Below are 23,439 nucleotides of genomic sequence, written 5' to 3'. Positions count from 1 at the left end.
TTTGTTTATGAAAGAGATTCCCCCTTCAGTTTCAACTGGCACATCACTGGAGATTTGACTTCTCAACTTACCTTTCAGGTAGGTGTGGCCAGGTGGTTATGTTGGAGCCCATTAGGGAAATCTCTGTCATCCTCTGAGTCACATTCTTAAAGAGTTACATTCTTAAAAGTTGGTTCTTCACTCCCTTTCCTCCTTCCTTTGCTTGGGCTGTGATTGATAGAACTTATTATTATTTTGATTAAAAAAAACCTACTTAAACGTATAAAAACCATTCTTGGTTTATGCTGTACAAAAAAAGAGGCAGTGGGCCAAATTTGGCCTATGATCCATATTATTTTGCCATCTCCTGCTTAGGGGATGGAAAAGTAATACATTAAAGGGAAACTTTTCACTGGCTAACACCATGGAATGGGATGGGGAGCGTCCCCTACCTCCCTGGACCCCCTGTTTGGAATTGTACATGAGATTTCATTCTTCTCTTGGTTCAGCCACTTTGCTTGACAGCCAATCTGACACTGACACAGAATTAGCCAACAAAAAATGAACTGCAGTCATGTCTTCTAAAATGCCACCTATGGGCTTCCCTGGTGACACAGTGGTTGAGAGTCCGCCTGCTGATACAGGGGACGCGGGTTCGTGCCCCGGTCCAGGAGGATCCCACATGCCACAGAGCGGCTGGGCCCATGAGCCATGGCCGCTGAGCCTGCGCGTCCGGAGCCTGTGCTCTGCAACAGGAGAGGCCACAACAGTGAGAGGCCCTTGTACTGCTAAATAAATAAATTAATTAATTAAATATCAATCAACCAACCAACCTATGCCTTCCTCCAAAACTTAGTGGTGCACTAATGATGAAATACAAGAGTCTTAGAAATAAAAGGCAGCCCACTCAAAATCTTTTCAACATCAGAACAAGATTACTCATGGAATCAACAGAATCCTACTAAATACTAGCACACTGTAACAGTATTAAATTTCTAATAAAATATGCAGTATTTTACCTTCAGAAAAATGTGTATGACCCCCCCAAAGAAAAAGAAAAATGTTCACCCAGATCTTGGTTTGTAATTATTCTCCACTAAATGGAACCAGAGCTCTTAAGAGTAAGAGCTTATTCCAATGCTGACTAGGAAAATTAAGTGTAGAACAGTTATTTGTACTAGCAATTAGGAATTGCTAGAAAACTGACAGGAAGTGATTTCACCAAAAATGGCAGAAATCTGTACCCCCACACACAACATGAACGATTAATAAGCTGGCAATATTGGCAAAACTCTAGAATCTAGTCTAGGACTTAGAACCACCAAGGAAGCTTGATAAGGGCAACACTTTGCAGTGAGAAAGCTGCCCACCCACTGTCCCCCACACCTCAGGTCAGCAGCCTGATGGATGGCAGCCTGAGTCCCAGGGACAGGTTGCTGGGGGCAGGGCAAGAATGAGACCTTACCCCACAGGGCTGTGCTTGTGGGCCTCACATGTGGGCTGCTGCCTGTAAGTCAGTAACAGGGCTTCCCTTTGTTTCCTTGATTCAGAGCAGTCTTCCCAGAGGGCTGGTGCTGAAGGCATTTAAAGGCACAAGTCCTGGGGTGGGGGCAGCAACCTGGGGCAGGATGACGGTCAAGATGAGCAGCAGCAGGGCTTCCCTGGTGGCGCAGTTGTTGAGAGTCTGCCTGCCGATGCAGGGGATAGGGGTTCATTCCCTGGTCTGGGAGGATCCCACATGCCGTGGAGTGGCTGGGCCCGTGGGCCATGGCAGCTGAGTCTGTGCGTAGGCTCCGCAGTGGGAGAGGCCACAGCAGTGGGAGGCCTGCATACCGCAAAAAAAAAAAAAAAAAGCAGACATATTGAGAAGCCTGGGAAGGGACAGGTTGGAAAATAGAGTTGTGTGTGGCAATACGGGCTTGAAAAGTCTATGCTCTCCACCTGGACTGGCCTGCAGGCTCCATGTAAGCTGGAAGTGAAGGCTAAGGCAGAGTGGAACCAGCCTGGCTAAGTGCTGAAGGAGTGTCCAACACAGAGCCAGCCTGCAAAACTGGGGGAATGACCCCCCTTTTTTGGGCTCCAGGTGTTTACAGAAACTGACAAAACACAGCTGACCTCTGGAAGCTAATGGAACAGAATTGAGTAGCCACACAATATACAGATTCAGTGCAATCCCTATCAAGTTACCAATGGCATTTTTTACACAACTAGAACAAAAATTTTTTACGTTTGCACAGAAACACAAAAGACCCCGAATATCCAAACTAAATCTGAGAAAGAAAAATGGAGCTGGAGGAATCAGGTGCCCTGACAAAGCTACAGTAATCAAAGCAATATGGTATTGACACAAAAACAAATATAGATCAATGGAACAGGATAGAAAGCCCAGAAATAAACCCTCACACCCATGGTCACCTAATTTACAACAAAGGAGGCAAAAATATACAAGAAAACAGTTTCTTCAATAAGTGGTGCTTTGGGGCTTCCCTGGTGGCGCAGTGGTTGAGAATCCGCCTGCCGATGCAGGAGACACGGGTTCGTGCCCTGGTCCGGGAAGATCCCACATGCCGCGGAGCGGCTAGGCCCGTGAGCCATGGCCGCTGGGCCTGCGTGTCCGGAGCCTGTGCTCCGCAACAGGAGAGGCCACAGCGGTGAGAGGCCCGCATACCGCAAAAAAAAAAAAAAAAAAAAAAAAAAAAAAAAAAAAAAGTGGTGCTGGGAAAACTGGGCAACTACATGTAAAAGAATGAAATCAGAACATTCTCTAATACCATACACAAAAATAAACTCAAAATGGATTAAGGACCTAAGTGTAAGACCAGACACTATAGAACTCTTAGAGGGAAAACAGGCAGAACACTCTTTGACATAAATTGCAGCAATATCTTTCTGGATCCACCTCCTAGAATAACGAAAATAAAAACAACTAACCAAATGGGACCTAATTAAACTTGAAAGCTTTTGCACAACAAAGGAAATCATAACAAAAAGTCAACCCACAGATGGGGAAAATATTTGTAAACAAAGCCACTGACAAGGAATTAGTCTCCAAAATATACAAACAGCTCATGCAGCTCAGTATCAAAATAACCCAATAAAAAAATGGGCAGAAGATCTAAATAGACATTGCTCCAAAGAAGACATACAGATGGCCAAAAACACATGAAAAGATGCTCAGCATTGCTAATTATTAGAGAAGTGCAAATCAAAACTACAATGAGGTTATCACCTCACACTGGTCGGAATGGCCATCACCAAAAAGTCTATAAACAATAAATGCTGGAGAGGGTGTGGAGAAAAGAGAACCCTCCTGCACTGTTGGTGGGAATGTAAATTGGTGCAGCCACTATGGAGAACAGTATAGAGACTCCTTAAAAAACTAAAAATAGAACTACCGTATGATCCAGCAATCTCACTCCTGGGCATATATCCAGAGAAAACCATAATTCGAAATGATGGATGCACCCCAATTCATAGCAGCACTATTTACAATAGCCAAGGCATGGAAGCAAGCTAAATGCCCATCGACAGAGGAATGGATAAAGAAAACGTGGTACATATATACAATGGAATATTACCCAGATATAAAGAATGAAATAACACTATTTGTAGCGACATGGATGGACCTAGAGATTATCGTACTAAGTGAAGTCAGTCAGACAAAAACAAATATGATACCACTTATATGTGGAATCTTTAAAAAAGGATACAAATGAGCTTATTTACAAAACAAACAGATTCACAGACTTCAAAAACAAACTTATGGTTACCAAAGGGGAAAGGTAGGGGGGAGGGATAAATTAGGAGTTTGGGATTAACATATACACACTACTATATATAAGATAGATAATCAACCAACAAGGACCTATTATATAGCACAGGGAACTATATCAGTAACTTGTAATAAATCACAATGGAAAAGAATATGAAAAAGAATATATATATTCTTTATGAATCTTTATGAATCACTTTGCTGTACACCAGAAACTAACATGACATTGTAAATCAACTATACTCCAGTATAAAATAAGAACTAAAAAGAGTTAAGTGGCCACACATGACAAAGAATATAGACTTATAAAAATAGTTTAGAAAAGTCAATAAGGACACAAATGACAAGAACCCACAACAAAAAATCCCTGGGGCAGGGGGAGAATCTGATTTCCAGAGTTCCCACGTTATCATATTTTAAATGTCTAGTTTTCAGCAAAAAATTACAAAACATGCAAAGAAACAAAGTATGGCACACTCACAGGAAAAAGACCAATAGAAACCATCTCTGAGCCCTGCCTCTGGATGGGGGGGAAGTGGTCCAGCCAGTGGGATTAGGATTGCCACTCAGTAGGCAGCTACTTTAGACTAAATTTAAATTCAATCAGAATTCCCAAAAGCTCTGGAGAGGAGCCTGGTAAATCCGTTCTAAAGGTTGCCTCTAAGAACTAATGTGGGAAAAGCCAAGAAAGTCTTGAAAAATAGAAATGAAGAGGGACTTGGAGAAGTGTTACAAAGTAAGAGCAATTAAAATACCACTTTAGTTAATTAGCACAAGTGTAAAATATGAGCTATATAAATAAAACAAAAATCTGGAAAGAACCAGAGTACTTACAACCTGTGAGTCAGGACAGAGAAGGCAAATAAGACAATGTAACCAAGCTGCCTGCAGCTCCAAGGTCAAAACAGACCAACCACTGGTCTACAATCATCTGCTGTTGCAAACCGCTGTGAGAACTCCCGTTGGCTCTCCCTGGCCTCTCAGATTAAGTGTCCATCCTGGGAACAACCAAACTGGGCCAGGAGGATGGTGCTGTGAGTGGCCCCCCGGGGAATATGCCAGCTCTGGGGTCTCAGCTTCTTTCTTCTTTGTAGGGAATGGTGCTGAGCAGACAGGAAGCAAAGCCACTACACATGAAAATTTAAGCCACAATAAAGATCGTATTTCAAATCAGCAAAAAAAGATTAGTTAAATGGTATAAGGACAACTAGCAATTCATTAGAAAAATAAAAATCAGACCCTTACATCAAGGCACATCTTGTCAAGAAAAAAGTGGTTAAAGATCAATGAAAATTTCATTTAATTTTTAAAAGGTTGTTTCATATAAAGAGAAAGAATACTTAATATGTAACTAGGTGCCAAAAGGAAATCTCCTGCACTCTATTTCCCTCAAACAAGAAATAACATTTCTTTGTTACATGGAAATTTACAAAGCAGAAAGCAGTGGCTGAATCATTTTCTCAAAAGAAATTATTCTTGCCCCCAAATTCCTATATCTAACACTTGTGAATGACATAATTTTTAAAAATGCATACCTCTGCAATGTTTGCATGCCTTACAGCCCCAAGTGACAGAAAAATCTCAACTCCAACAGGCTTACACATGACCTCAGTTCTTCCCAATACAGAGCAGCTTCAGAGCTGGTAAGGTCACCACTCTGGGTCATCACTGCCCACTTTCTTCCATCTCTCTGCTCCCCATCTTCAGACGACTAGCTCTGAGTCACAAGATGCAACCAACGGGGATCTTCCCTCATGGTCCAGTGGTTAAGAATCCGCCTTCCAATGCAGGGGACGCAGGTTCTAACCCTGGTCGGGGAACTAAGATCCCACATGCCGTGGGGCAACTAAGCCTGCAGGCCACAACTACTGAGCCCAAGCACCACAGCAAATAGCCCACATACCACAACAAAGGCCCAACTCAGGCAAAAACAATAAATAATGTTTTTTTTTTTTTAAAGATGCAACCAAAGGGTTGTATCTGGACAGACTGCCATTCTGCTCATGACTTACCAAGTCACCCAGAACTTTTCCCTACATCCTATGGGCCATCGCCAGAAACACTCCCTGGTGAGGGGAGGAAAAACAGGCCACATCAAGGCTCTCCCAAAAGGAGGGAGTGCAGAGTTAGCCTGCCAACCTGCTTCCAGGAAACAGGGAAAAGCAGAAAGCAAGAGGGCACAGTACCTAGCACCCTTTTAGGCAAATGGTTCCTGGGTTCCTAATGCCTGGGCTACAAGCACTGTACCTGTGTAGGTAGCCCTTAAGAGTCCTACCAGGAGCAGGAAAAGTAAGGGTGCACATGGCACAATTCTCAGCATAAGGAGCACTGCTGTTCTCAGTATTGCTGAACACAGGCTTGTGGTGGTAACAGTGCTGTACCCGCCTTTGCATACTTAGTGGACATTTTCATCACACCAGCTAAACCCAAGACAAACGTTTTTTTTGAAAGGCATTGTTTGGCTTCTTTATTGAAGAGCAAATCAATAACAATGAGAACTTTTATATACATATGCCAGAAGACAGTAAGAGAGTAGGTAAGTGATGTGATACTTTTCCAAAACCTTTTACAAAAATTTTCAGAGCTCTTTTAAGAAAAATATAGTGAACACTCATGTGCCTACCACTAAGTTCAACACTTGCTATAATTTTGCTATTTTTACTTCATTTACTTACATATGCATTTTTCCCCTGGTCCACTTCAATGCTGCAGATATCATGAGCTCGTCTCTCCAGTCAGCAAATGTGTCCTCAGAAACACACATTAACATTCATAACAATTATCACTTAAGAAAATTAACTCTAGTTCCCTAATATCATTGAATTTCCATCCCACATTCAATTTCCTCCAGTTATCTCCAAAGTATCTACATAGATGTCTTTTTGAACCAGATGTCTTTTGGATCCAATCAAGGTTCATGCACTATACTTGATCATGTCTCGTTAGTATCTCTGAATCGAAAAATCTTTCCCTGCATTTCTTTTTTAAAATGACACTGACTTGTGAAGACCAGGCCAGCTGTCTTGAAAAATACCCTGCATTCCAGATTTATCTGATTGTTTTCTCCAAAAAAGGTGTTCCTCTATCTCCTGTGTTTCAAAGACTAATAAACACTTGATTAGATTCACATTAAATATTTTGGTAAGAGTACTCCACGGTGCAATATAAGTACTTCATATTACATCTAATCAAAAGACATAATGTCACTGCTGCTCATTTGATCACTTGGTTAAAGTGGGGCAATCATTCAATTGTCAAGGTTCACTTTTCCCAGCTTCAGCGTGTAAGATGTCTGTGGGGGACACTCTGGCTCTAAACAAATACCACTTCCTTTCCATCTAATGATCTAGATGCACCAGAGGTTGCAAATTAGCAGTCAGTCCTTCTACATTTATGAGCTGGCATTTTTCTACAACAGAAGTCTTCCCACAACTGGAGATGAAAAGCTGCTCCTACTAAAAGGACAAGGTGAAAACCTAGTTCTTCTAATTACAGAGTAAGGAGTTTAAGATTTGCCTCCAATGGTGGAAATGAACTGAGCTGCAGTCTCAGATTTTTGTTTATTCAAATGTGATAGTCATTTTGTCTGACCACCAAATTACCTCACATTTGACCTCTGACACATCCCCATTGACGTTCGTGTGCTTCCTTGGTTTTTGACCAAGATGTCCCAGGCTCACCCTGGACACTCAGGGCCCAGACCTAGACTCAGCTCTTTCTCCAGGGAGTCCTGGTGCCTTGGAGGGGGCAATGCTGGAGAGAGCTATGAAATACATAATTTTTTTAATGAGCAATATTTTCAATATGTATTTTATCATTATAGAGAGTTTTACATAAATTCTTTGATTTTTATGGTTGTCTCTTTTAAACTGGAAGTTTTGATTCCTAATAACTTTAATAATTTATTTTTGCTTTATCCTACAATATATACAAAATAGATTCAAATAAATACCAGTATTATTAAGAAGAAAATTGATGATTTTATAATTTTTTACACATCTTTTTGTCCTTAAACACATCCCATTAAGGGTGTAGAGTCATGATATGGAGTTCAGAAGTTTCAAATAATTATTTCTTTTGTGTGGTTGAGTTGCCAATTTGATATTAAGTTGATTTGTTTTCAATTTCAGAATCTTTTATTTTTACTTTTGAATATATAAATAATTTACATTTGTTCAAAAGTCAAAATTTCATAAAAAGGTAAAATCAAAGAAAACTTGCTTCCACCCTTAACTCTACCCTCCTGTTCACTTCTGCCTTCACAGGTATTTAATATTTTGTAGTTTATCCTTCTAGTGTTTTCCTTTGCAAAAATAAGTTAATTGTGTGTATGTGTGAGAATCCTCTCAATTCTTACACAAAAGGTAGCAGGCTGGATAGTTTTCTATACTTTGATTTTCTCAATAATATGTTGTGGTACAGGACTTCAAATCTGTCAGGTATTTCACTTAAAATGTATACTGTATACCAAAATACAAACACTGGTGTCATTTACTGTGAGAACTCTATCATAATTATTAAGCTATGGGGAGAGATCTCCTACTGACAACTATTTTGACATCCACCATGTAAATCAAACACACAACATAGGTATGTTGCTAACACGCCTAAGCCTTCTTACCTCAGGTACACTTCACGTGTCTAATGCTGTCAGTCTGCCACTGCAACCTGTGTTTCCAAAGGCTTCATATTACAAAACGAGTATCATTGGCATTAGACAGATCTTAGGTCATTTTCAAAAGTTGGTACCACACGAGAATCATGACTTCCAGTATTACATTATTTCTGGAGGGAAAAAAATGTATCCGTATTTCCTAAATTGATAGATTTCCCCTCAGTATTTACTCCTTATATAATAAAGTTTGGTTTTCTTCTTGAACACTTGTACATAAAACGTTTTACAGTTTCACTCCAATATCAATTATCTGATGTTCAGTTAAGTTGTGACTTTGTAAATGCTTTAATACTTCTGATGCCTTTCCCCTGTGATTTCTCTGAAGTGTATAGCGGATCTGTAGGTGGATACTAATAACGTTCTCAGGGAATCTCTCTCCTAACAAGTCCTCTGATATAAGAGAGCTTACAGTTTCTTCTCTGAGTTCTCTCAGGTGTGACAAAATCTGACTTTACACAGGAGTATTTTCCACATTTGTTGCCACTTTGCGTATCTCTCTTGTGTGAATTACCTCATGTTTAGTGAGAGTTGACTTCTTGCAGAAGGCTTTCCCCCACATTCATTACATTCATAGGGCTTCTCCCCCATGTGTGTTCACTGGTGCACCATGAGTGTTGACTTCATACAGAAGGATTTCCCACATGTCTTACATTCATAGGGCTTCTCCCCTGTGTGTGTTCTCTGATGATCAGCAAATTGTGACTTCTGTGAGAAAGTTTTCCCACATTCATTGCATTTGAAAGGTTTCTCCCCTGTATGCGTTTTCTGATGCTTAGTTAGGTTTGATTTCACACAATCCTTACATTCATATGGTTTCTCCCCTGTGTGAGTTCTCTGATGATGGCTGAAGTTTGATTTTGCATAGAAGGACTTTCCACAATCCTTACATTGATAGAGCTTCTCTCCTGTGTGAATTCTCTGATGGACGTTTAGGGCTGAGCTATGACGAAAAGATTTCTTGCATTCATTACATACATGAAGCTTCTTTTCTGACTGTGTCCTCTGCTGGTCAGTAATGGCCGACTTTTCAGGGGCTTTATCACATTCATGGGGTTTCTCTCCTGTGTGAGTTTTCTGAGGGTCAGTGGGCTGTGATTTCTGGAAGGTTTTCCCACATTTATTACTTTCACATTGTTCCTCTCTTGTGTGTGTCTTCTGATGTTGAGTGAGGTGGGATTCCTGGTAAAAAGATTTCTTGCAGTGACTGCATTCAAACGTTCTCCCTCCCATGTGAGTTTTATGAAGTTGAGTGAGATGGGACTTCTTGCTGGAATTATCATTTTCATTTGATTCGTGGGTTTCCTCCTCCACATTAACTTCCTGATGTTTAAAGAGGGTTGACTTCTCATGCTTATTAACTTCAGAATGATTCTCCCTTGTGTGAATTTCCTGCTGGACTTTAAGGGTTGACTTGTCACTGGTATTTTCCCCCTGTTCCTTATAATCCTGGGGCTTCCCTTCAGTTTGGGTCCTCTGAGGTGTGATGATGGCTGCCTCAGTAAGGACAGCTGCACCACATTCATGACCTTCAACAGGTGGTCCCAGAGGCTGAATTTTCTGTTGCCCAGTAGGGTCCTCATTATGACTTAGAGATTTTCCATCTTGGTTATGTTCATCAGATTTCTTTCCAGGATGAGTATTTTCTTGATTATTATCAAGAAGCAACTTCCCACATGCATTAATTTCATTAGAGTTCTTACTTGAATGATTTTTATCACTAATAATGGATTCTGAAACATTTTTCAAATTCATTCCATGTAAGTCATATTGACAGGGTGTTTTTCTGAAAACATTATCTCTCTTATTAGTCAGTGTTTTTTTGTTGATGAGTGAAACTCGCCACAAATGTTTATCTTGGTTTTCCTGGCTTCTGTCTATAAGGTCATAAATAAGAAAAATTAGGTATACTTTAAAAATGCTAACACATTTCCTATGTAAATAAAATTTACTACATCAGTGATTCTCATTTTTTAGTCCCAAGCTCCTAGGATGAAATCCCCAAATCCCAAGCATATATATCCCCTTAGATCAAAAAAAAAGAAAAATAGAAAACACCTGCTATAGTGGAAAAGGGAGACTAAAACTACAATGCACACACATATATTTGCTGTTTTAAAAATAAGACCTTCAGGGCTTCCCTGGTAGCGCAGTGGTTGAGAGTCCACCTGCCGATGCAGGGGACGCGGGTTCGTACTCCGGTCTGGGAAGATCCCACATGCCATAGAGCAGCTAAGCCTGTGAGCCATGGCTGCTGAGCCTGCGCATCCGGAGCCTGTGCTCCGCAATGGGAGAGGCCACAACAGTGAGAGGCCCGCGTACCACAAAAAAATAAATAAATAAAATAAGACCTTCAGAACTAAAAAGAGAAGAAGAAACTAAACATAAGGAACAGTGAGCTGAGGGAAACTCATAGATAACTGGGTTATTATCCCAACGAAAACCATGAACAGGAAGTAGAGTGAGAAATATTAGTGTACATGGATTTCAGGAGAAATGTCAGAGGAAGTCTTAGGTGTGGGATAAAACAAATTATCTGTACATATACAGATACAGCCCACTATCTGTAAGCCAATGGGCAAAATAAGACATATTACTTGTTCAAGATATCCTTACAAAAATACACAATAAATATTTTAAAAAATATTTATTCCCAATCACAAGCCTTACAAGTCTGATAGGTTCTTCCATTCAGAAGTCTGCTTTTCAGCTTTGGTTCTACTAAAAACTCAGACGTCCTCCAGGAAATGTATCTCTCCCCTTTCCTCCCCTGTTCTTCCCTCCCTCTCCCCCTCCCTTCCTCACATACTTTTTTCAAATGATGCCTCCAACTCCATCTTCTCCAACACTGAAATAGTCACTACCTATACTTTTTATTAACTGGCAACACTATGGAAAGGACTAACTTTATCCACAATAGCACTTGTAACACTGAATTTCAATATATATCACACAATTTTGTTTCTTTCTCCCAACTACAGCCTATGCTCCTAGCAGGTTTTAATGTATCTCCAGTTGCCTTTGAGTACCTTTGAGTAGACATTCAGTTGGTGGCCCTCAAAAAGCATCAGAAGTACCTGGAAATTTTTCTTAATTTAATTTTTGTTTTGTATTGGAGTACAGTTGATTTACAATGTTGTGTTAGTTTCAGGTGTACAGCAAAGTGATTCAGTTATACATATACACATACCTATTCTTTCTTAGATTCTTTCCCCATATAGGCTATTAGAGAGTACTGAGTAGATTCCTGTGCTATACGGTAGGTCCTTGTTGATTATCTATTTTATATATAGTAGTGTGTATATGTTAATCCCAACCTCCTAATTTATCCCTCCCCCACAGAATAACCTGGAAATTTTTATTCAAAACATGGAGTACAGCTTCCCTGGTGGTGCAGAGGTTAAGAATCCGCCTGCCAGTGCAGGGGATATGGGTCCGGGCCCTGGTCTGGGAAGATCCCACATGCCGCAGAGCAACTAAGCCCATGAGCCACAACTACTGAGCCTGTGCTCTAGAGCCCGTGAGCCACAACTACTGAGCCCACACACCTAGAGCCCACGCTCCGCAACAAGAAGCCACCACAATAAGAAGCCCAAGCACCGCAACAAAGAGTAGCCCCTGCTCACCGCAACTGGAGAAAGCCCGTGTGCAGCAATGAAGACCCAATGCAGCCAAAAATAAACAAAAAATAAAAATAAATTCATTTTTAAAAAATAACAAAACATGGAGTATAGACTTTCATAGCCCCATGTCAATCCATGTACCCTATGAATCAGAATCTACAGGTAAGTGACGTAGGCCTATGTACTTAGGAAATGCTTTCTGAATAAACGTATCTATCAGTATTAATAGATGAGCATATCTATTATATATCAAATTAAGGAAGAGTTAAAAAAAATTAAAAGAGGCCCCCCAGATGGGGACAAAAGCCTCAGCAATAACCAGATGCTCTCAGGTGTCACAGTATATGATGAGGTCTGAATTCCTTGTGGCTCAGCTGCTAAGTGAAATGGGAATTCTAAGAGGGGAGAGAGTAAGAAGCACTTCAAAACAAAGGTGAGTACTTGAGCTCAAACATAAACTAAGTGTAAAATACGCACAACAAGCATTAACTACATGCCAGGCACAGTCCTAAGCCCCTTCTTAAGAATCTGGACAGGCAAACCTCAAGAAGGGGTGCAGATGTGGGTAAGATGTATGAGCAGTATTTAGAAGGAGGATCAAATGGAACTTACCATGAGTTTTTTAGTAACATCAACAAAAAAGGATGAATATGGACTGATAATGTTTAAGAAGAGGTATCTTAAGTAATAGAAGACAACCCTAAGATTATATAAGGCCAGCAACAAGACGAAACAGATGCTTTAGATTTAAAAATATATACTTACAATTAGGAATGAAGGCATCAGAGAGTAGGGTTCTGGTTTTGAGTAAGGTCACTGGAAGGTAAGAATAAAAGCTATAGAAGACAGTTTTCAAAAGAAAATTTTAAATAAGAGGAACTATGGACAGATCAGTATTACAGGTGCTTTTCATGGTTGTCATATACGGGAGAAGAAAAGTGTTAGAACCCAAGTAAGTGGAAATAAGGAATGTGAGAAGATTTACAATTTGGAAGAAATGATTTTAGGGTTAGTTTTTGCCACACTGACAACGAAAGGACTAGAACATCTCAAGCAAAATGGAGAGTAGAGGGCAGATGAGGTGGAGATAGAGGACGTGGGAATTTTTTAGTCACTGGGTAAAGCGAAAACCTTAACTCTTAGGAACAGATGAGGTACAGGGAAGGGACATTGTAAGACCTAGTTCTTGACAAACTCTTCCCAGGAGACAGAGTGATCGTGTGATCAAAACTGCCTGCTATTGTAAGACATCTTAATTTTTGCCAAATTTGAGCACAGAAAATGCTATTTCACTGTCTTACTTTTTACTTCTCTGATTACCAATGAAGTTGTAGATATTCTCATTTATCATTTGTGTTTTTGTTTCCCACTTGTGTCTCCTTTTCACGTATGTCTTTTGTCCACTTCTCTGTTGGGTTGTTTGAATTTTTCTTATGAATTGTAGGAGTTCATTATTCAACTAACTTTTATTGAATGCTGAACTGTGGCTGGCACTATCCTAGACAGTGGAAACACAGACATGAAAGAAAAAAACCCTGTTCTCATGAAGTTTACATTCCAGTGGGAGGAAGCAGAAATTAAGTAAAATGAATAATGTATAATGCCTTATTTAAATTTGTTTGAGAAAAACCATGAATGTATTTTGGATATTAAGCCTTTGCTGGTTATATATGTTACAAATAACTTGTCTCACTCTATGCCATGAATCTTGAATTTTTACGGTGTTTTGTAATGAGTGAATGTTCTTAATATAATCTATTTTTTTCTTCTAAAACAGTATTTTTGTGCTGTTTGAGAACCTTTTCATAAGGATTATACATAGATGATGATACATATATATATATATCAAGAGCGTACATATATTCATAGTTATAAACATATTCCACTATACTTTCTTCTAGAAGTTTTATATATTTTACTTTTAAATTGATTTCTGTATAAAAGACATAAATGTTTTCTCCATATGAATAATTTTCTCAACAGCACTTATTGAATTACCTCCCCTTTGTCTGTTTCTGACATATCTGGATTTCCATATGCATGGAGCTAGTTCTGGAATCTTACTTCTGATCTGTTTATTCTTACATCAATATCACACTACAGCCAATAGCTAGCACTGAATTTGAAAGGGCAAGCTCCCCCTAGTTTTTCTTAGCCTTCTAAACTGCTTTGTTTATTTTGGGACTTGGCTATTCCACACAAATTTTAAAATTTTATATCTAATAATCCTAAAATCTTAAGTCCTTAATGTTTTAATTCTATCCTGATAATCAATCCCCACTTCAGTTTTAGACTTAGTTCTCACTTAAAAAAATAGCACCCAAAAACAATCTTCTGCTATTTTATACTTTACCATTTCTTGATTAAAGTTCATGTTCTAGAAGATTCTTTACCAAGAATTCACAAGAACAATATCTCCCTGCATTCTTGCATGTTCAAACTTACTGTTGTTACTTTAGCTGAATAAAATTTTGTCTACATATAAAATTATTGGGATTTACTTTTAGTTCTTAAGGATTTTGTAATTCTTTCTCCGCTGCTTTTAAAAGCACTGGATGTTACTATGGACGTCTGAGATCAACTTGATCTTTTTTCTCCCCCTTAAAAATGACTGGGGAGTTCCCTGGTGGTCTAGTGGTTAGGATTCAGTGCTTTTGCTGTCATGGCCCGGGTTCAAACCCTGGTCAGGGAACTGAGATCCCACAAGCCGAGCAGCACAGCCAGAATTTAAAAGAAAAAAGACTTAATTCAAGTGCTGGGGATCTAATGTAGAGCATGGTAACTATAGTTAATAATATGGTATTGTACCCTTGAATGCTGTTGCAAATATATCTGAATCATTCTCACCACCCCCAAAACACACATACAAGTTACTTGTTAACTACGTAAGGTGATGGATGTGTTAATTATCTTAATCTTGGTAACCATTCTACAATATACATACATCAAATCATCACACTGTACGTTTTAAATATATACAATTATATTTGTCAATATTCCTCAACAAAGTTTTAAATGACTTAATTCTTTGGTTTTGCAGACCAAAAAGAATTCTTTCTTTAAAAATCTAGGGCTTCCCTGGTGGCGCAGTGGTTAAGAATCCGCCTGCCGATGCAGGGGACACGGGTTCGTGCCCTGGTCCGGGAAGATCCCACATGTCGCGGAGCAAGTAAGCCCGTGAGCCATGGCCGCTAGGCCTGCGCGTCCGGAGCCTGTGCTCCGCAACGGGAGAGGCCACAGCAGTGAGAGGCCCGCATACCGCAAAAAAAAAAAAAAAAAAAAAAAAAATCTAGTAACTTCCCTAGGATACACCATGGTGGTGACAATTCTGAGTTAGTTTCCCGTAAGTTAGTCCTTTTCATGTAGACTCCAGTCTTCTCTCATACCAGGAAGTTTCCTTGAAATGTATCTCTAAATATTTGTTCTATTCAGTTCTCTCTGGACTTCCACGTGGGAGACTGGATGGTGTGCGTGCTGCACCTCCGTTTCCAGTCTGCCACATGTGACCCCTTTAACTATGCCCCGACTCCCATTCCTCTGCTCACTTCCTGTGCTTCTCTCTTCCAGGCCCCTCACTATGTTTTCAGCTCCTTGTGCTCCTTCCAATTCTACACATTTTACTGTCAGGATGTTTCTTCTTCCAGTTCATTCCTGAGCACTGGAAGCTTTCAGACAATCTCCTGTGTCTCTTCATCTCTACCCTCAGTGCTTATATATGGTTCCTTGTGCTTTTGCATCATAAAGGCAATTGCTTCATTAAGCTGTGAAACATTCATAGTGAGATACTTGGTCACAATATTTCTCTCTTCTATGACAATATTTTTCAGGTGCGTGTTCTTCACTTACTTTTTTTTTTTTTTTCCTTTTCTTTTTTCTCTTTCTTCCTTTTTTTTTTTTTTTCTTATGAAAACGTCCATGCATCCTGCACTGGCTGCTTAGGACCAAGGACTTAACATTGCATTTGATTATCTTTTATTTCTCTCAGAAAACCTCTGGGCATTTTCACGTGCAAAGTCTCGTTTATCCCCCAAAGACCAATACTTTACACAGCTAAGGGTTATGTGTGTGTTTCCACCCTGAATCCCACTTCTCTGCTTCTCAGAACCAAAGAAGGTAACAAGGAAGTTCCTGCGACAATCTTGCTCAGTCCCTTCCTGATGTTTTACCAAGGGTTAGTCACCTTACATTTCCTTCTGAGGTCAGCAGCCCTGGAGGTCTCTCTCTGGTTCCAATTCCAGATGCCTGTACCCAGCTTGATTTTTTTATTGCTTTCAACAGTTCTTCCCCTTATGTCATGGTTTCAAGTTTAACTATTTCTCAGATTTATACAAAATACCAGCCTGCAACTCATTTCTCAATCTCCTAGTTGGTTTTAGATGGTTTATAGGAACAAAGGGGGAAAACGCTGAGTTCATATTTCCAATTTCAAACTAGAAATTCATTGTGTCCTTGACAAGCACCTTTCTTGGCCTCCAGACATCTCTCTGGGTTTTCTTCTCTGTTAACGCTTGTGACTCCTACATGTTGTAAGGCTGTGGGTTGCAGCCTCTTTTCCTGTCTATCCACATCCACTCCCCAAGGCCCAGTTATGTCTGCATACCACCTTTCAACTCATGACTTTCAAATTTAATCTGCACTCCTGTCTGTTCTCCAACTCCAGATCTGTATGTCCAAGGACCTCATCAACATCTAAATTTCAATAATTAATAATCACCTCAAGTCACTGACGCTTCTCAAAGTCACTTCTTAAAAAATTTGCCCCAAACTGCTCCTCCCCACTTTTCCCATCTCAGTGAACACCTCCCACCCCAGCAGGTTGCTCAGACTAAATACTGAATTCATCCTTGGCTCCCCACCCCGTTCTCTCACTCCACATCGTACCCAACAGCAAATCCTACTCTCCAAACATGGAGCCACATTTCGTCTCGTCTACCCCCTCACTTCACATCTGAGCCACTGCAAACACCTCTTTGCTGTTGAGAGCTGAAACCATCAACATCCACACAGCTTACTCTCTGCATTACCATGACTACTGTTCTACTGTGTTCACTGGCAGACTTTCCTGCTCCATGAAGCTCATACCCAGGAAGAAAAAAGTTGCTAATGATTTTACTGTTCATTTCAGAAGCTTCCTCAAAATCCTTTTAAACAAATTTCTCACCTTTCCCATAGATACTATACTACTTATTCTCCAAGACCTGTCCACAAATCCTAAACTGTTAAATCATAATTATTACCCAAAGGTTATCAAGCCCCTGAATTAAAAAAATATACTTTAGGGCTTCCCTGGTGGCGCAGTGGTTGAGAATCCGCCTGCCGATGCAGGGGACACGGGTTCGTGCCCCGGTCCGGGAAGGTCCCACATGCCGCGGAGCGGCTGGGCCCGTGAGCCGTGGCCGCTGAGCCTGTGCATCCGGAGCCTGCGCTCTGCAAAGGGAGAGGCCACAACAGTGAGAGGCCCGTGTACCACAAAAAAATATATATATACTTTAAACTATACCCTCAAATCTCATAAATAACCTGACTTTGTTCACTCTTTTCCAAGATGCTACGAAGACTCTCAGGGTGAGAAATAAATTAAGATTTGCCTTAACAATGGTGGTGGTCAGTATTTCCGGAGCCAGCATTTCACACTGTCTTTATGCTTTTACTTTGTCCACCACCCTTGTCCCTGTCCCCAGTTCTCTCTGCATAGTAGCAAAGAAATTCTTTTAAAACATACTCTTTTGCAGAAATCCAGTAATAGCTACCCAACTCGCCCCAAATGAAGTCAAAGCCCTCACCATGTCCTGTAAGACATCATTTGGCCCCTGGCTACCTGTCTGATGTCACCTCTCACCAGCATCCCTCTCAGGTGCTCTCCTGCCAGCACTCTGGCCTGTTTTTCTCAGAGCACTTCCAACAAACTCCTGCCATAGGAACTTGGCCTTGTGGCTGTTCCTTCGCCTGGAACCCCCAGAATCCACATGACTCACCTCCTTACTTCATTATCTGCTCTAATGCCGACTTCATCAGAAAGGCATTCTCCAACCACCTTTGACAAGAGCACACCCCGCTCTCTATCTCCTGCTTTAGTTCTTTTCACCATTCTCGTCACCGCTGGACGTGTAAACTTATTTATTCACGTCTCCTCCTCCTGCTAGCTTGTAAGCTATAGGAGCTCAGGGACAGTGTTTGTTCATCAGTGTATCCCTGACAACAGGAGCGTGGGTGGCACAGAATAAGAATATCTGCAGAATGAATTAATAAATACCTGCGGGGAAAACTGAAAAAAAAAATAGTCCATGAAAATGGAGAGAAGATGAATACTAGAAAGGAGAAACCAAGAACAAAGGTCTAAGATGAGGCAGGCAGGGGGTCAACACTGGGCACAAGTTCTGGTCACCTTCCCTAAAAGTCAGGCCAGAGAGGAAAGCACTGGTACTTAAGAGTGGTGGACGGAAATGTGGTTCAGGTTATCTGAGGCAGGCTGGCTCACCGTTCAGTTACTTCCCAAGGTCTGAAGCCCCTACACAGAATTACTGAGACAGAGACCAAAGGTCTCAACTTCTGGACCAATCCATCTGGGTCTGCATTTCCAGTGGCTTCTTTTTTTTCACCTGATAATGACTAACTCACCTGGATCACTCTGGCATGGAAATGCTCTCTCTAATGGCCACGGCTCTTCTCCTTGCTCTAGCTTGAAGATCACCTCTGGTTTGCTGATGCAGTACCCTGTAAGATACAGGGTTAAGACTTCAGACAAGCTGCTTGGACATCGGGGCCCTGAAGGACAATGAAGGTGCCTGCGGTTCAGGATTCACATGATAATGGTGCCCATTTGAACTTTTCTTTAGGGAAGTGAGAACAGAAACATTCTTTCTGTGCTCAATAGCAGCAATCATTTCTGACCCATGAGCTGTACAAATTTCATAAAGCTCCACCAAGGGCTCGTAAGTTTTGGCAGCTAAGAAAAGAAATGCACACTGTGAGGCATTACACAGGGAAGACTCCTCACCCACGGAGACCAGGTGGCTGTAGTTTTCCAGCATCACATCCCGGTACAGGGTCCTCTGCATAGAGGTCAGCTGTAGCCACTCATCCCAAGTGAAGTCCACAGTCACGTCCTTGAATGACACGGATCCCTGGCCAGCACACTTCTGTTCAAGCCAAAGAGATCAGTATTGGGTGATGTGAGAGAGATGGGAAATAATTCTTAACATGTTGATTTTGAGAGTTTACCATAAATATTATGTAGGCTGCCTATTCTATACGTTGTTTTGTGGTTTACTTTGTGGGATACAGTGATATCATAACAGGAAAATCCAGATGGTATATTATCTTATTAATTCAAACAAAAAAAACTGAAGTTTCTACCATGTGTCTGAAACTGTCCTAGCTTGCCAAGAATATTGATCTAAATCAATCATTTTTATTTGGCCTTTAAGGAGCTTAAATCTTGGTTAGGAGAAAAATCATACCTATGAATACTTATTGTGTAATACAGTATTATTAGAGCTATGCTAGAATCAGTGTTATATAAATAATGTAGGAGATATGACTATTTTGTATTGTCAGGTCGGGATTCATAATAGCAGATCTTCATTAATGTGGTGCAATCACATACACAAAGTCAAAGAAGTATGAAAAACATACAGCAGTATGACAGGAACGGGAACAGGGCAGGGCCATGAGAAGAGGAAGAACTGCAAAGGTGTTCAGCAGCACATCGTGCAGTAATTCTGGACTCATCCGTGGAGTTGAGTGGTCTCCAAAAGACTTCATCACCATCCTCGTGGTAAAGTTTTGAGCTGTTCATTTTTATTAAGTACTATATACATTCTGCTAATCCACATGATAATGATAAGCTTAATTTATTTTTTTTTTCCTCATTAAAAGTTTAAATGTAATCAACCTACTGTTTTCTTCCCAATGGAGAAGAAAGCACTGGGATATCTTGTGCCTCCACAGGTGGGAGGTGTGACCACTGAAGAAATGAGGAGCTGGTGAAGACATGCAAGGTATCACCATGGTAGCTGTAACGTTTACATTAAACAGCAGCAAGGAAGATCTCAAATCAACAACCAAACGTTACAATTTAAGGAACTACAAAAAGAACAAATTAAACCCAAAGCTAGCAGAAGGAAGGAAATAATAAAGATTAGAGCAGAAATAAAACAAAATAGAAAACAAAAAAACAGAGAAAATGAAACCAAAAACTCTTTTTAAAAAAAAGATAAACAAGGGGGGCGGAAAGAAGATGGTGGAAGAGTAAGACGCAGAGATCATCTTCCTTCCCACAAATACATCAGAAATACATCTACACGTGGAACTGCTCCTATAGAACACCCACTGAACGCTGGCAGAAGACCTCAGACCTCCCAAAAGGCAAGAAACTCCCCACGTACCTGGGTAGGGCAAAAGAAAAAACAGAAACAAAAGAATAGGTACGGGACCTGCACCAGTGGGAGGGAGCTGTGAAGGAGGAAAGGTTTCCACACACTAGAAGTCCCTTCACGGGCGGAGACTGCTGGTGGCGGCGGGGGGAACCTTCAGAGCCGCGGAGGAGAGCGCAGCCACAGGGGTGCGGAGGGCAAAGCGGAGAGATTCCGCAGAGGATCGGTGCCGACCAGCACTCACCAGCCCGAGAGGCTTGTCTGCTCACCCACCGGGACGGGCGGGGGCTGGGAGCTGAGGCTCGGGCTTCTCTCAGAAGCTGGGAGAGGACTGGGGTTGGCGGCATGAACACAGCCTGAAGGGGCTAGTGCACCACGGCTGGCTGGGAGGGAGTCCGGGAAAAGTCTGGAGCTGCCAAAGAGGCAAGAGACTTCTTCTTCCCTCTTTGCTTCCTAGGGCGCGAGGAAAGGGGATTAAGCGTGCCACTTAAAGGAGCTCCACAGACAGGCACGGAGCTGACAAAGAGACAAGAGACTTTTTCTTGCCTCTTTGTTTCCTGGGGCGCGAGGAGAGGGGATTAAGCGCGCCGTGTAAAGGAGCTCCAGAAACGGGCACAAGCCGTGGCTGTCAGCGCGGACACCAGAGACGGGCGTGGGACACTAGGGCTGCTGCTGCCGCCAACAAGGAGCCTTTGTGCGAGCACAGGTCACTCTCCACACCGGCCCTCCCGGGAGCCCATGCAGCCCGCCACTGCCAGGGTCCCGGGATCCAGGGACAGCTTCCCGGGGAGAACACACAGCGCGCCTCGGGCTGGTGCAGCATCACACCGGCCCCTGCCGCTGCAGGGTTGCCCCTCATCCATGCCCCTCCCTCCCCCCGGCCTGAGTGAGCCAGAGCCCCCAAATCAGCTGCTCCTTTAACCCTGTCCTGTCTGAGCAAAGAGCAGACACCCTCGGACGACCTACGCGCAGAGGCGGGGCCAAGTCCAAAGCTGAACCCCAGGAGCTGTGCGAACAAAGAGGAGAGGGGGAGGTCTCTCCCAGCAGCCTCAGAAGCAGCGGATTAAAGCTCCACAATCAGCTTGAAGTGCCCTGCATCTGTGGAAAACCTGAATAGACAGCGAGATATCCCAAGTTGAGGAGGTGGACTTTGGGAGCAAGATATATTATTTTCCCCTTTTTCTCTTTTTGTGAGTGTGTATGTGTGTGCTGCTGTGTGAGATTTTTGTCTGCATAGCTTTGCTTTCACCATTTGTCCTAGGGTTCTGACCGTCCCATTTTTTTTTTTTAATAAAACTTTTCTTCTTAATAATTACTTTTATTTTAATAACTTTATTTTATCCTTTGTTTTATCTTTCTTTCTTTCTTCCTTTCTTCCCTCCTTTCTTCCTGTCTTCCTTCCTTCCTTCCTCCATTCCTCTCTTCCTTCCTTTCTTCCTCCCTTCCTCCCTCCCTTCCTTTCTTGCTTCCTTCCTTCCTTCATTTCTTCCTTCCTTCCTTTCTTGCTTCCTTCATTTCTTCCTCCCTTTCTTCATCTCTTCCTTCCTTCCTTCCTTTCTTGTTTCCTTTCTTCCTTCCTTCCTTTCTTGTTTCCTTTCTTCCTTCCTTCCTTTCTTGATTCCTTCCTTCATTTCTTCCTTCCTTCCTTCCTTTCTTTCTTTCCTATTTTTTCTCCCTTTTATTCTGAGCCGTGAGGATTAAAGGCTCTTGGTGCCCCAGCCAGGCGTCAGGGCTGTGTCTCTGAGGTGGGAAAACCAACTTCAGGACACTGGTCCACAAGAGACCTCCCAGCTCCACATAATATCAAACGGCAAAAATCTCCCAGAGATCTCCATCTCAACACCAAGACCCAGCTTCACTCAACAACCAGCAACCTATAGTGCTGGACACCCTATGCCCAACAAATAGCAAGACAGGACTACAGACCCGTCCATTAGCAGAGAGGCTGCCTAAAATCGTAATAAAGCTACCGACATCCCAAAACACACCACCAGACGTGGACCTGCCCACCAGAAAGACAAGATCCAGCCTCATCCACCAGAACACAGGCACTAGTCCTCCCAACCAGGAAACCTACTCAACCCACTGAACCAACCTTGGCCACTGGGGACAGACACCAAAAACAACGGGAACTACGAACCTGCAGCCTGCAAAAAAGGAGACCCCAAACACAGTAAGCAAAATGAAAAGACAGAAAAACACACAGCAGATGAAGGAGCAAGGTAACAGACCTAACAAATGAAGAGGAAATAAGCAGTCTACCTGAAAAAGAATTCAGAAAAATGATAGTAAAGATGATCCTAAATCTTGGAAATAGAATAGACAAAATGAAAGAAACATTTAACAAGGACCTAGAAGAAATAAAGAGGAAACAAGCAACGATGAGCAACACAATAAATGAAATTTAAAATACTCTAGATGGGATCAATAGCAGAATAACTGATGCAGAAGATAAGTGACCTGGAAGATAAAATAGTGGAAATAACTACAGCAGAGCAGAATAAAGAAAAAAGAATGAAAAGAACTGTGGACAGTCTCAGAGACCTCTGGGACAACATTAAACGCACCAACATTCGAATTATAGGGGTCCCAGAAGAAGAAGAGAAAAAGAAAGGGACTGCGAAAATATTTGAAGAGATTATAATTGAAAACTTCCCTAATATGGGAAAGGAAATAGTCAATCAAGTCCAGGAAGCACACAGAGTCCCATACAAGATAAATCCAAGGAGAAACATGCCAAGACACATATTAATCAAACTATCAAAAATTAAATACAAAGAAAACATATTAAAAGCAGCAAGGGAAAAACAACAAATAACACACAAGGGAATCCCCATAAGGTTAAGAGCTGATCTTTCAGCAGAAACTCTGCAAGCCAGAAGGGAGTGGCAGGACATATTTAAAGTGATGAAGGAGAAAAACCTACAACCAAGATTACTCTACCCAGCAAGGGTCTCATTCAGATTTGATGGAGAAATTAAAACCTTTACAGACAAGCAAAAGCTGAGAGAGTTCACC

At 41.5% G+C, this 23,439-nt stretch overlaps 2 protein-coding genes and 1 long non-coding RNA gene across 6 annotated transcripts in view; 1 reads left to right on the top strand and 2 right to left on the bottom strand.

Annotated features, from left to right (window-relative positions):
• Positions 1-8,533, bottom strand: LOC136792506 (uncharacterized). 3 transcript variants are annotated; one of them, XR_010836393.1, is made up of 5 exons: positions 8,373-8,533; positions 6,427-6,500; positions 4,586-4,854; positions 1,445-1,804; positions 1-207 (listed from the first exon to the last, which is right to left on the bottom strand). It is a non-coding gene; the product is annotated as an uncharacterized lncRNA (long non-coding RNA). The 3 variants fall into 3 exon arrangements; XR_010836391.1 differs by lacking the exon at positions 8,373-8,533 and having other exon boundaries at positions 6,427-7,667; XR_010836394.1 differs by lacking the exon at positions 8,373-8,533 and having other exon boundaries at positions 1,445-1,759; positions 6,427-7,667.
• LOC131740513 (zinc finger protein 12) overlaps positions 1-21,735 on the top strand; it is an 89,114-nt gene extending 67,379 nt beyond the window's left edge. Inside the window, exons 9-10 of one of the 2 annotated variants that reach the window (XR_010836390.1) lie at positions 19,604-19,823; positions 19,997-21,735. Coding sequence is in view for 1 of the 2 variants with exons in the window: in XM_067012428.1 (XP_066868529.1) it covers positions 11,766-11,770 (5 nt within the window). In the remaining variant the exon portion in view is untranslated. Of the gene's footprint in view, positions 1-11,765; positions 11,789-19,603; positions 19,824-19,996 lie in introns of those variants that run through there. The other variant, XM_067012428.1, reaches the window with a different exon arrangement.
• The window catches only part of LOC131740521 (zinc finger protein 33B-like), a 29,641-nt gene continuing 14,779 nt past the window's right edge, over positions 8,578-23,439 (bottom strand). Inside the window, exons 3-7 of the mRNA XM_067012433.1 lie at positions 19,682-19,804; positions 19,044-19,185; positions 18,665-18,760; positions 12,812-12,862; positions 8,578-10,300 (exon numbers count right to left, since the gene is read on the bottom strand). Coding sequence (XP_066868534.1) covers positions 9,021-10,300; positions 12,812-12,862; positions 18,665-18,760; positions 19,044-19,185; positions 19,682-19,804 — 1,692 coding nt within the window. The 3' untranslated portion in view covers positions 8,578-9,020. The remainder of the gene's footprint in view (positions 10,301-12,811; positions 12,863-18,664; positions 18,761-19,043; positions 19,186-19,681; positions 19,805-23,439) is intronic.

Source organism: Kogia breviceps, chromosome 14, assembly GCF_026419965.1.
Source record: "Kogia breviceps isolate mKogBre1 chromosome 14, mKogBre1 haplotype 1, whole genome shotgun sequence".
NCBI classification, from domain to species: domain Eukaryota; kingdom Metazoa; phylum Chordata; class Mammalia; order Artiodactyla; family Physeteridae; genus Kogia; species Kogia breviceps.
This window is presented reverse-complemented; position numbering and strand designations above follow the sequence as displayed.